The sequence below is a fragment of the Camelina sativa genome, chromosome 17 (assembly GCF_030686135.1).
Source record: "Camelina sativa cultivar CO46 ecotype springtype chromosome 17, ASM3068613v1".
In the NCBI taxonomy this organism is placed as follows: Eukaryota; Viridiplantae; Streptophyta; class Magnoliopsida; order Brassicales; family Brassicaceae; genus Camelina; species Camelina sativa.
In genome coordinates, this window is record NC_141896.1 from 23,487,051 (window position 1) to 23,499,071 (window position 12,021).

The window sequence follows — 12,021 nt, forward strand, 5'->3', positions numbered from 1 at the left end:
TGTTTTTGTTTCATAATATGTGCATAAACACATAATATGTGATTGTGTTTATCACCAAATATTTATGTTGAATTATTTCCAATTGTATATATATATATATACTTACATGTTATATATAAATAGATATATGCATATAATTTTTTATCAAAAAAGTATAATGTAATTTATGTTAAGTTTTTTACAAATAATGTTTTTAATAAGCTCTGTAAATTTTAGGAACGTATTGACGTATTGTTGTGTTTCTTGGATCCAATTAAAATGATGTTAGTTAACCAAGACTATATTTAAATAATGATTTGAAAGAAACGTAATATTTTTATCAGCCAATATGTATTAGATATGTATGGTAATAAATATATTTATAAATTGTATATATTTGAAAACAAGAAGTTCCATGTTCGACCACATTCTTACATGTATCAGTATCATTTTGTTGTTTTCTAACTAGAAAACCTAGTAATTGCTATTTAACATATGTTCCCAAAAATTTGCATGGTGACAAAGGCCGCCTTGAGCAACAACTGAAGAAACCTTGGGCTTGAAGGCCACTTACACTTTTATATATTTTAAAAGGCCACATGAAGAAATGCCAATAAAAGTTTTTTGAGTTTTAAGTTGTTTATCCCCTCTTGTATATATGATATATCACTTTTTTTTTATTAATAAAGTTGACATCTCAACCAAGAAAATATTAACCAATATATAGATGAATGTTAAATGTCAAAATAACAGTATAATTTATAGGATAAAAATTGTATTGTATTGTTGTAATGTGAAAAAAACTTGAAAAAATGAGTTTATACTAATGAAACTCTGATAAATTGATGAGAATGTTAGTATATAATTAATAAAAAAATATATTTACGCGGACTATTATTTAGTGGTATATTAAAAATGTGTTCAATATTTTCTTAATTTTAATATTAGAATTTGTTAGGGTATATATTATTTCTGATTTGCATTTCTCATATTTTTATCAAACTTTTCTACGAATATCATAAACTAAAAATTTATATAAGAATTTATATCTAAAATATCAGAGGGAATATAGGACTGGTTTTCAATTAAAACGTCCCACTTGCTAATTGCATATCATTGTCGACGTGTGGATTGGCTGGCAAATAATAATATTATAATCTTTAGGGTTAAAAGAAACGTGGAACCATAAAAATAAAATAGCCATGAAATTCAAATATGATTGATGATGACTTCTAATTATGTAATCAAGAAGTCTTCGCCTCTTGCCCTCTTGTTTCAAGTAGGTTGCCGGCCAAAAATTTCGGCGGTTTATAGAGAGTTTTATGAGAAAATCGGTACTTAGCCAACTTGACCGAACAAAGAACCAACAAGATGTTTTTGGCAATTCCGATTTGGTTAAAGTGGTGTTTACACCAATAGAATGGCAACGAGCTAGAAATCAAACCGAGTTCGCCCTAGCCTCCCCTCTCTCTCTGGCACGAACTTCGAGATCTACTCCCCCAGCGGTGCTGAGCCCGATCGGCGTCGCTAGGACTTGGATTCTTCTTCTCCATAGTCTCCTCTTTTTTTGTAATCTACTTGCTTCCGTTTTCAGTCTTCCCGGAGATATGTTGAGATTTCAGATCTCATCTCTGCTGCTACTACAGCTTCAACCATTCTATTCGCCTCCGCGCCTGGTTACTTCCCTCGGTGAACCCTCTACATCGAGTCCTCTCCGCTTTGGTTTTACTCGAGAGATCTATTAGAGTCCCTCTAGACTCGTCCTCCATCTATCCCACCACCCCCTTAAGCCGTCAAATATCACACCTTACCTATCCTCGGATTCAAATCCTCTCACCAAGTACATTGCTTGGATGCAGCTGGACGGAAGCACTGTTTTGAAGCCGGCACCGGTGACCCGTTTGACGAAGAGACCCTCCTCTTTGGCGACCTCTGATTCCCTCTCGATAACCCTCTGTCCCAGGTCTGTTCCCAATTCTTATATTGAAACCCTGGAAGGTAGTTTACATTGGTTAAACTATAAGTATAAGTCATCCATGACCTGGAATTGCCTTAGACCCCATGACGTTACTTGCTTATCTAGACCAAACCGATTAGTATCTTTGTGTCCTGCTTGGTCAAGTCGAGTTACACTCGGTAGCAGACCCCTAGATACTTCGATTGTGGTTGTATCCTCCCTATGTCAAGGCCAGTTATTTAGTTTGGTTTGGAAGCTTGCATTGCAGCGCATTGATAATGTTGTTGATCTGCCAATCGGTTTATCTCTTTTGCTGGCTCTCTCTGATCCTTTATCCTACATATTACCATTAACCCAACTGTTCCAGTGTCAACTTGTAACTAGGTATAGTCTGAATTCCACTCTTCCTCTTTCTAGTCAATGGTTGTTTAGTTTAAGGATACCGCTAGTCCGAAGACTGCTAGTGAACCTTAACCAGCATCGTTTGCTTGATTGGCCAAAGAGTCTCGTAAGAACCCTATTACTCGAAGCAAAATCAGATGACTCTCTCGAAGGAGACAGTTTGGGGAAGCTTGGCATTATGATCCCACCTCTAAGGAGTGGGGGTTACCGATGCTTCACCAACTCTATACCCATACCTTACTTAATCTTAATGATCCTTAAACAGCTAATCAACTACTTTTTGAAGTCCTCTCAGTTTAGCTTGAAGACTAGTGGCATTATGACCCTCACTCCAAGGAGTCTTCTATCAACCTTGGATCAATAACTACATGTGTAGTAACCGGTCATCAGAGCCATAGCAACCCTGTTCGTCCTCTTGGCAACTCAGCTGTGCCAGTTTCATCTCCGCCCAGTCTTCGAAGTCTCAAGACAATGGCTCCCTACTCCTTTGACTTGCTTATGGAGTCTGCATCGGTATATCTTGATCTCACAAGTTCCATATTGCTCCTAAGCAGATGGTTCACAGCTCTCAAGTTTGTCACATCGATTGCCCTTATCTATCTCTGTACTGTTGTTCCTCTATGCTTTTACTTAGCTAACCCTGTGTTGTACCTTAAACTATCATGTATGTTACTTTCTATTTAAATGGAATGATAACATCTTGTTTGATCAAAAAAAAAAAAAGAATGGCTAGTTTTTGCACTCTGTCTAGATAAAATGGAAAAAAACAAGAAAGATTTTTCAATTATTTTTTTATTTCTTGTTTTTTGTAGGACCAATATTAAAACGGATTAACTAGTATGGTCTATCCATGTTTAGTTAATTTTTTTTATTTTTTGTTAAAACAGATTATTTTTTAATTTTTTATTTCTTTTTATTTCTTGTTTTTATTTCTTGTTTTCCGTAATACCAATATTGAGAATTGCCTTTATTTTTAACTAGATAAGGCCCGCGTTAATACGCAGTTAAAAACAATAAATAAGTCGATAATAATTCAAATATGAGTAATTATCTACACATTTTAATGATTTTTAAAAACGAAATTAAAATTCATTATATCTATTTCTATTACAATTTAACTGTTTTTACTATCATAATAAACCATATTTTAATTTTTACAAACTTATATTAAATACAATCTATGCATCTTAGTCTATATCATAATAAGAATTATAATATTTGAAAATTAACAAAAAAAATAATTGTTAAAAAAGAAAAACCACTAAATTTTTAAGAAACCAACATTGGCTAAGATATTTTATCTGTATCGTTGTCCTAAATAGTAATTTACCTCATGCCAAAAAATGTTTAAAATATATATATATATATATATATATATATATATATATATATATATATGCATAATATGTTAACATATGCTTTAAGACACGTAAACACATATATATATATATATAGATTAGCTTGGTCTCATAATAAAAATGTTTAAAATATGGGATCAATTATACAATTTTTGTGTAGTTTTACTTTATAATATGAAACATCATCATAAGAATAATACAACCTCATCAGAAAAAAATAATAGTTTTACCAATATAACAAAGTTTAAGAAATTACATTGTTAGGTGAGAAAATATTAGATAGTTTAGTTGTTGGATAGAGATGAGTCTTTATAATCCTTTTCTTTTAGGAATAATAATTTACTACTTAATATTCTATGAATTAACTTGTAGTATATCCTTAATCCATTTTCTCTTTTTAAGAATAAATGTAATCCTTTTCTTTGTAGAATTAGTAACTTAATTAAAATTACTACCTAATCTACTATTTTTTTTTGAAATTATATATTTATTTTTAAAAGTTCCAATTTTAAAAATTTAAAACACATATATTTTGAAAATATCCCCTTTTCTATGTCACTTTCCAAAAATACTCTTTTATGATATCCATTTTCAAAGATGCCCATTTTTAATATATAAAATGATTAAATTCTAAACCCTAAACCCTAAATACTAAACCCTACCTCCTAAAAACTATACCCTAAATATAAAATAGAGAACCCAAACCTAAAAAAAAATTCTAAGGATTAATTTAACATATTGTAATTGTGTAAAAGAGGGTTATAGAATTTGTTATAAATACCTTTTTTGAGATACCCTTTTTCAAAATACCATTTTTCTTGAACATTTTTATTTTTGCTCACTTTTACATAATTACAATATGTTTAGTTAATTTTTAGAATTTTTTTTAGGTTTAGATTCTCTATTTTACATTTAGCGTATAGTTTTTGAGGGAATAGGGTTTAGTGTTTGATGTTAGAGCTTGAAATTTAATCATTTTATACATAGAAAATGGTATTCTTGAAAATGGACAACATGAAAGGGTATTTTTGAAAAGTAATATAGAAAAAGAATTAAAATAAAATTTTTACATGTTAAAATTACATTATTCAAAAACAAACTTCTTATATACATATTAGAATTATGTTTTTCTAGTTTAAAAATGTTTTAAATATATATTTTATAATTATAGTTTTAAAATATAAAACATTAATTTTCTTATATACATATTAGATTTAAATTTTAACATTATAAGAGTTTTTAATTTATAACCCTTTCACTTTTAAAAATTAATTAAAAATGAATTTGTTGTTTTTATACGTATTAAAATTAACTTTTTAAAAACTTGTAGAAAATAAAAGTGACACGTGTCACGATCTGATAAATTATTAACTTTGATATTTAATCGCTAAAGTTGACACGTGTCACAATCTGGTAAGTTTTTAATTTTAATCTCTGATCGTTAAAACTAACACGTGTCACAATCTAGTGAGTTACTAAGTTTAAAAACCAAGGTTTATATAATAAGGTGTTGTTTTCCTTTTTTTTGTCAAAACTTTTTATTGTTGTTTTGAGTAACATATTTTTCTACTTTTAAATCATGATAGATATCCTCTAAAATATTTATATCCCGTTCTAAATTTTTGACCACCATGTTACATAAGTATCTTATGTCGGAAAATATTGATGTATTATTCTACAATATGAGCTTATGGGCAAGAACAAGTGAGCAAATTTTAATTACTTACATCAACACAAAGTGATGCCAAAATAATTTTAAATTAGTTCAGAGAGTTAAAATATAGCAATTCACCTAAACTAAATACAAATATTAGATTTGTCTAAGTAAGGAGATGATATTAACCCACTTCTTGCTAAGGTCTGGCAGGTTCACTGTCCCCAAAAAATAAAGCATTTTATGTGGCAAGTTTTGTCGGGATGTATCTCCGTCTCGGCTAATTTGAGTAGACGGGGTATTAGTTATGAGGTTGGTTGTACACGGTGTGGGGCGGAAGTGGAAACCATTAATCATGCTATTTTTAGGTGCCCACCGGCTCGTCAGGTCTGGGCTCTGGCCCATGTTCCTGTTGGGCCTCTCCACTTTCCGACAGATTCAGTCTATGCTAATGTTGACCATTTTTTGGGTTCTACAAACCTGGGATCACAGGTACAGATTTTTCCTTGGCTTATGTGGTATATCTGGAAAGCTCGGAATGCCCGAGTCTTTGAAAATCAAATGGATCGACCTGATGAGATTGTGCGTCTCGCGCAAGGAGAAGCGAACTCCTGGCTACAGGCACAGGTGGACGACGAGGTTGAGGAGGTTCCCTCCCACCCAATAGTCCCATCTATTCGGTCGTGCGGACGTCCCGCTTCCCTCCCGGGGGTTTACCCGGGTTATCGGTGTTTTGTTGATGGTTCTTGGAAAAAGACAGACGTTTATGCAGGAGCAGGATGGGTTTGTACTTCTTCTCAGGGACTGTCCCCTATTTTAGGCGCTACTAACTACCAGCGTAGTCTATCTCCATTATATGCCGAGATTGAAGCTTTCATCTGGGCGATGCGGTGTATGATTGGCCATGACTTCCGATATGTGGCTTTCTTTTCAGACTGTTCGGACTTGGTGGAGATGGTGTCTTCCCCACACGACTGGCCGGCCTTTGCAACCTACTTGGAGGGTATTAAGTTGGATCGAGAGGAGTTTTCTTCTTTTTCTTTATCTTATATTTCTCGTAATGCTAATGTTAAAGCGGACTCTTTGGCACGCCAAGCGCGCCTATCTCCGCTTCATGTTTTGTTTGTAAACAACTTTCCGCCAAATTGGCTCACTTGAGCTGATTCTTTTGTTGACAAAAAAAAAAAAAAAAAACATAAATTATTAATACATTTTGTGGTTATTTTTGGTAATCACATGATTGTGCTGGTAGTGTAATGGTTCAACTGTTGGCTCAGATGCCATCTTCAGGTTTATATATCCACAAGATGAGGACCCGCCCGATGTGCGGGTTTTAAGTTTTATAAATTAAATTAAATTAAAAATATATATATTAAAAATTTTTGTTAGTTATTTATAAATTTTATTTTTGTTATAATACACTAATTTATATCCATTTACAAATCTTTTATGTATGTTACTATTAAAACTATATATTTTTTACACCTAAATATACTTTTTGTTACAAATATATTCTTTATCACCACCTAGAAAATGTCTATATGAATACATTAAGCCAACTATTTTACTTTCATTTCTGCATAGTTTTTTAATTACTAAAATTGTTGGCTCAAAACACATTTTATATTAAAAAGTATATTACATAATATACTAATTAATGATATATCATCAAAATAATGTATGACCACCATGGAGAAAACCTCAGCTCCGCCTTCATGCCTTATGGAGAGAACCTTGCGTGCAACCTCCTCCATCATGGAAAGAACCTTGGCTCCGCCTTCCTCCCTTGGGGAGATAACCTTGCGTCCAACCTCCTCCACCTTCCTCCCTTGGGGAGATAACCTTGTGTCCAACCTTCTCCACCATAGAGAGAACCTGGCTGTATCGTCCTTCTATGTGGAGAGAACATGTTCACGTCTTTTTGCTATCTCAAAATGGCTTGCTCCGACAACCAATGAAAGTAAAAACATTTTTCTAACATTACAAAATCTTTTGATAGTAACTAATGTTAAATTTTCTAATGTATTTGTGATAGTAACTATGCAGAAGTGAAAGTATAATAGTTGGATTAATGTGTTTATATATTACATAATATACTAATCAATGATGTATCATCACAATAATGTATGACCGCCATGGAGAAAACCTCGGCTCCGCCCTCATCCCTTATGGAGAGAACATTGCGTCCAACCTGCTCCACCATGGAGAGAACCTTGGCTCCGCCTTCCTCCCTTGGGAGATAACCTTGTGTCCAACCTCCTCCACCTCCCTCTCTTAGGGAGATAACCTTGTATCCAATCGTCTTCACCATAGAGAGAACCTCGGCTCTGCCCTCCTCCTGTGTGGAGAGAAAATGTTCACATCTTTTTGCTATCTCAAAATGGCTTGCTCTAACAACAATTTAAAGTAAAAACCTTTTTCTAACGTCACAATATGTTTTGATAGTAACTACTGTTAAATTTCCCAATGTATTCGTGGAAATGCCTTTGACACACCATGATGTAGTCTCTGTCTCTGCAACGCCTAAACTGCCAGCTTGCTTAGTGAGCCCATGTCCACTCTCAGTCCATGGCCCAACTTCCTAAGTGAGCCTTACATCTATTCTCGGCATGTGGACCAACCCATATTTGATGGCAGGTTTGTTACGTCTTGGAGGCTTTAAAAACTTGTTTACCGACCCTACAAATCAACAAATGATCTTTTCTTGTGTTTTGTCCTCACTCGCACAGTTCCGACAATCACTTCCAGGAAAGTCACCTATCATGAAGTTCTCTCAGGACCCTTGACCAAAAAAATAATTGCATTTTGATGACATATGTGGTCATATCAATTCTTTTAAACCTTTCCGCAAACTAGGGTATTAGAGTCTTTGAGATCCTATGGATCTATCAAGAACGATTTATGTTTTTCCAATATATCTATCTATGTTTGGTGTAAGCTTGTGTTTGATTAACTTATTTTATCCATCCATTAGGTTGATGAGCTTCTACTCGTTATCTCCATTTGGGATTGAGTGAAAATAATGGTAACAATTATGTTTGCAAAAAAAAAAATGGTTTATGACCAACCAATCAAGGTTGAGAAATTAGAAGAAAATTAATTTGGCATAATTAAAAAAACAATAAAAAGTTATAAGCATGGTAATATATCCCAAATAATTCAAAGATGAAAATATAAACTAATAAATTTTAAAATACAGTATTAGGAAAAGAAGGCGTGTATATTAATCTTTTTTTTAGGTCAATGAAATATATATATATATACATAATCTCCTTATAATCAAATTTTTTTTGTATTTTTAATAAATTCTGTAATCTTTAAGAATTATCTTTTTATACTATTAATATTTTTAAAAACAAAATATTTAATTTTTGTTGTAATCATATTCCTCTTATTAAATATTAATATTTACACATGTCAAAATCTAAGATTGATAATTTGACACATGTCAAAATCTTGTTAATGGCTAACTTTCAAAACCCAACTTTATATAATAAGATATTTTTATTCTTTTTGGTGTATAGTAATTTAAAATCAGTGAGAAGAAAAAGAGGTATTCTCCAATTTACCTTGTTGATATATTTGGGTTATTAATATTTTTTTTTTTGTCAACTTTTCTTTTTAACATGTTTTTTTGGTGTCAACTTTCCTGTTTTAGCATCTACTTCATGGTTTGCTAAAAAGGAAAAAAAATACTGTATTGTTGGTTTGACCCTATAAAAAAAAAAAAAATCTTCTTTGTGGTTTTCAAGAAGACACATATTAAAACTGGAAAGCATTTCTAAGGCCACTTGAAACAAAATTTGTACCTACAATATAACCTCTATATATTAATAATGTTGAAATAAAAATATTTTATTAATTTATAATAATTCATTGAAAGATTAATTTATTGATAAGTACTTTACAAAGAGATTTTCTTAACTTCAATTTTTTTTTTAATTTCTATTAAAATAAGCTATTTTTTATAATCAAATATTTTTCAAGAACCAATTATAAGTAGGAAAACAATTATAATGTTTAAAGAAGAAAACCAAAAATATTTTGATATAAGAAAAATTTAGAAATGAATTTTAACAGGAATTAATATAAATTCAAAAAATATCAGAGTTACATGTCATTAAATCTTTTGCTAAATAAATTTTCGTAGATAATATATATATATATATATATATATATATATATATATATTATAATTTTAGTTCATGATTCGATGGGTCATATATTTGTATATAACTTTCAAAAAAATATCATATTATTATTTCATCAAATTGTATTAAATATTATATTATCTCAACCATTGTTCTAAAATACGCTATATGCTAGATGTACGACACAACACCGTATAGTTTACGGATAATCTTCTGACTTTTTACGACTAGAAGAGTTCATTCTATATTCATATCCCATGAAAACATATTTTAAAAGTTCTAACGTCGAATGTCGATAGTTGGCCACTTGGCCTAATTATAGAGATCATAAACATATTGATATCCCAATGTAAATATACAAAGTTTCATAAATATTTTTAGTGTTATGTCATTACAACGGGTTGTCCAAATGTATCACTTGCTATAATAGAATTTCCGACCAAGTTAAGAATGCTTAGATGGTGAAACGGTTAAACCCGACAATGAATATCCGTCACATATTTTTCTAAAACCTCATATGCTATTTTCCGATGTTAATTTTGTGATGCAACCTCAGCTTCCTCTTCTCAAAAAAATATAATGTACTTTAAATATGTTGTTTCTCCTCATGTTTTGGTTTAAAAGCATTTGACAAAATTAATGAAATCTCAAGCTTGTTTAATATTTTACTTTTTTGTTATGTTATAGAATTGTAGTTTAAGTTGATAATATGTCTTCTTACATATGCTACACAAATCACATGTCACTTTTTATAACGGCTTACTTATCATCTTTTCAATATTTTGTAACCATTGATTTTGTATTTTTAGATGAATTATTTTTTCAAGAGTCTGTTTCATAGTTTTCCTAAAAAAAAATGTTATCCTTATGATGTCATTATTTTTTATCAAAACATTTAAGTTGAGTTGAATAATTAATCTTTTATTTTTCTTTAAATAAAATTTAATAATAAATCTTTTTAGTATACATTTCTAATTAGAAACTAATGTTTCACTTCAATTTTATTTTTATGTTTAGAAATTTATAAATACAATTACATAAATTATTTGTTTACATTACTATGCATTAAAATCTTACTTTTATTGTAAAACTCATTAATCCATTCTAAATTTTGGAATATAATCATTTTTAGTTAAAATTTGAATGATAAGTCAACAATTATAAAAAAATAGTTCAAACGGGTCAATTATGATATAGTAAGTTTAAGATTACATTAATTTATTATGATATAAAAAAAAAAAAAAAATTTAAAAACGGGTCAATTACTTTTAGGTTGAACAAAAAAAAAAAAAAAATCTAAAAAAAAATAATAAGAGAAAAGGACAGGGACTAGTTTGTCAATAAAATCCACCCCACTTGCTAATTGAAGATCATTGTCGACGTGTGAATGAGCTGGCAAAGAATATTATAATAACCTTTTACGGGTCAAAAAGTAAAAAACGTGGAAAAATATATATTACGAAAACTCGCCTCTTAAAGACCAAAGTATTATCCAAATTTGTCTCGATCTTTCCGTGTTTTTTTCATTACCGTAGTGATTACTGTACGAACAAAGAAGATTCTTCATCATCCAATCCAACAACAAACAAAGGTACCCATTTCTCCTCCGATTTCTTCTCTGTTTTTTTTTTCCCGATTTCGTAGCAGAAGCTGCGTTGACTTCGATTTGGGAACTAGTTTTTGAGAATTTAGGGTTTGGGTTTATCTGGGTATTTTACAGATTAGTGATTTGATTCGTTTTTGTAATCTTTTTCAATGTAAAGTTTCGATCTTTTTTTTTTTTTTTGAACTGTATGTTCTGTTTTTTCATAAGCTTCTATGGATATAATAAAGTTTATGTCTTTGTTGGTTTTGGTTGGAGAATTTTGATTGTTTTATGGGGTAATTGTGTATAGTTTCAATATAAATGTGAAAATATCTGAGATTTCGAATTGTGTAATATTGAAAAATTGTTGTGAAATACAATTGTGTGTGTTTTTTTTTTTTTTTGGTGTGTTTTCATATAGAGCAATGTAAGATGGGTTTGTTCCTCTATGGTCTTATAAAAATTATGCAGAAGCTTAGAGGCATTGATGGAACAACCTAGTGACAAGACTTCTCAAGAACAAGCCCGTGAATCTCTCATCGAAATCTCTTACACTTCACCTGAGGAAGAGGAGTATATAATAACCTCCTCAGATGTGAAACCTGTCATCAGTAGTACTACCACAAACGGAGCCACAAAAGGAGGAAGCACCGATGATGCGGACAAGCTTAGAGCTGAGCTGATTTCCATTTCTTATGACGAGTCACCTTCACCTTCACCGGATGTGGATGTAGCTGTTTCGCCTACCCTGCCCAACGGTTTCTGTCGTGGATAGGATTCAAAATGTACAGCTCTGAGTCTTACTTGTTATGCATAAGACTTTGGTTTGGTCTAAAATTAGACTATTGTTATATCTTTAACGTTTCTCCTAAACTATATGTTGCAAAATCAATGGAAGTTGTCTTTTTTATGTGTGCTTCTCTTTAGACCTGTAG

General features: G+C 31.2%; 2 protein-coding genes across 2 annotated transcripts; both read left to right on the plus strand.

Annotated features, from left to right (window-relative positions):
* Nucleotides 1–5,593: 5,593 nt before the first annotated feature.
* On the plus strand, nt 5,594–6,508 carry LOC104759625 (uncharacterized). Its single transcript, XM_010482535.2, has one exon. The coding sequence runs from the start codon at nt 5,594–5,596 to the stop codon at nt 6,506–6,508; it is 915 nt and encodes a 304-aa protein (XP_010480837.2).
* Nucleotides 6,509–11,573: 5,065 nt separating this feature from the next.
* On the plus strand, nt 11,574–11,996 carry LOC147924252 (uncharacterized). Its single transcript, XM_087494259.1, has one exon. It carries the CDS (start codon nt 11,574–11,576, stop codon nt 11,859–11,861), a length of 288 nt encoding a protein of 95 aa, XP_087350385.1. The 3' UTR covers nt 11,862–11,996.
* The last annotated feature ends 25 nt before the right edge of the window (nt 11,997–12,021 follow it).

Coding starts and splice junctions, on each gene's coding strand:
- LOC104759625 (XM_010482535.2), top strand. CDS start 5,594: ATGTGGCAAGTTTTGTCGGGATGTATCTCCGTCTCGGCTAATTTGAGT.
- LOC147924252 (XM_087494259.1), top strand. CDS start 11,574: ATGGAACAACCTAGTGACAAGACTTCTCAAGAACAAGCCCGTGAATCT.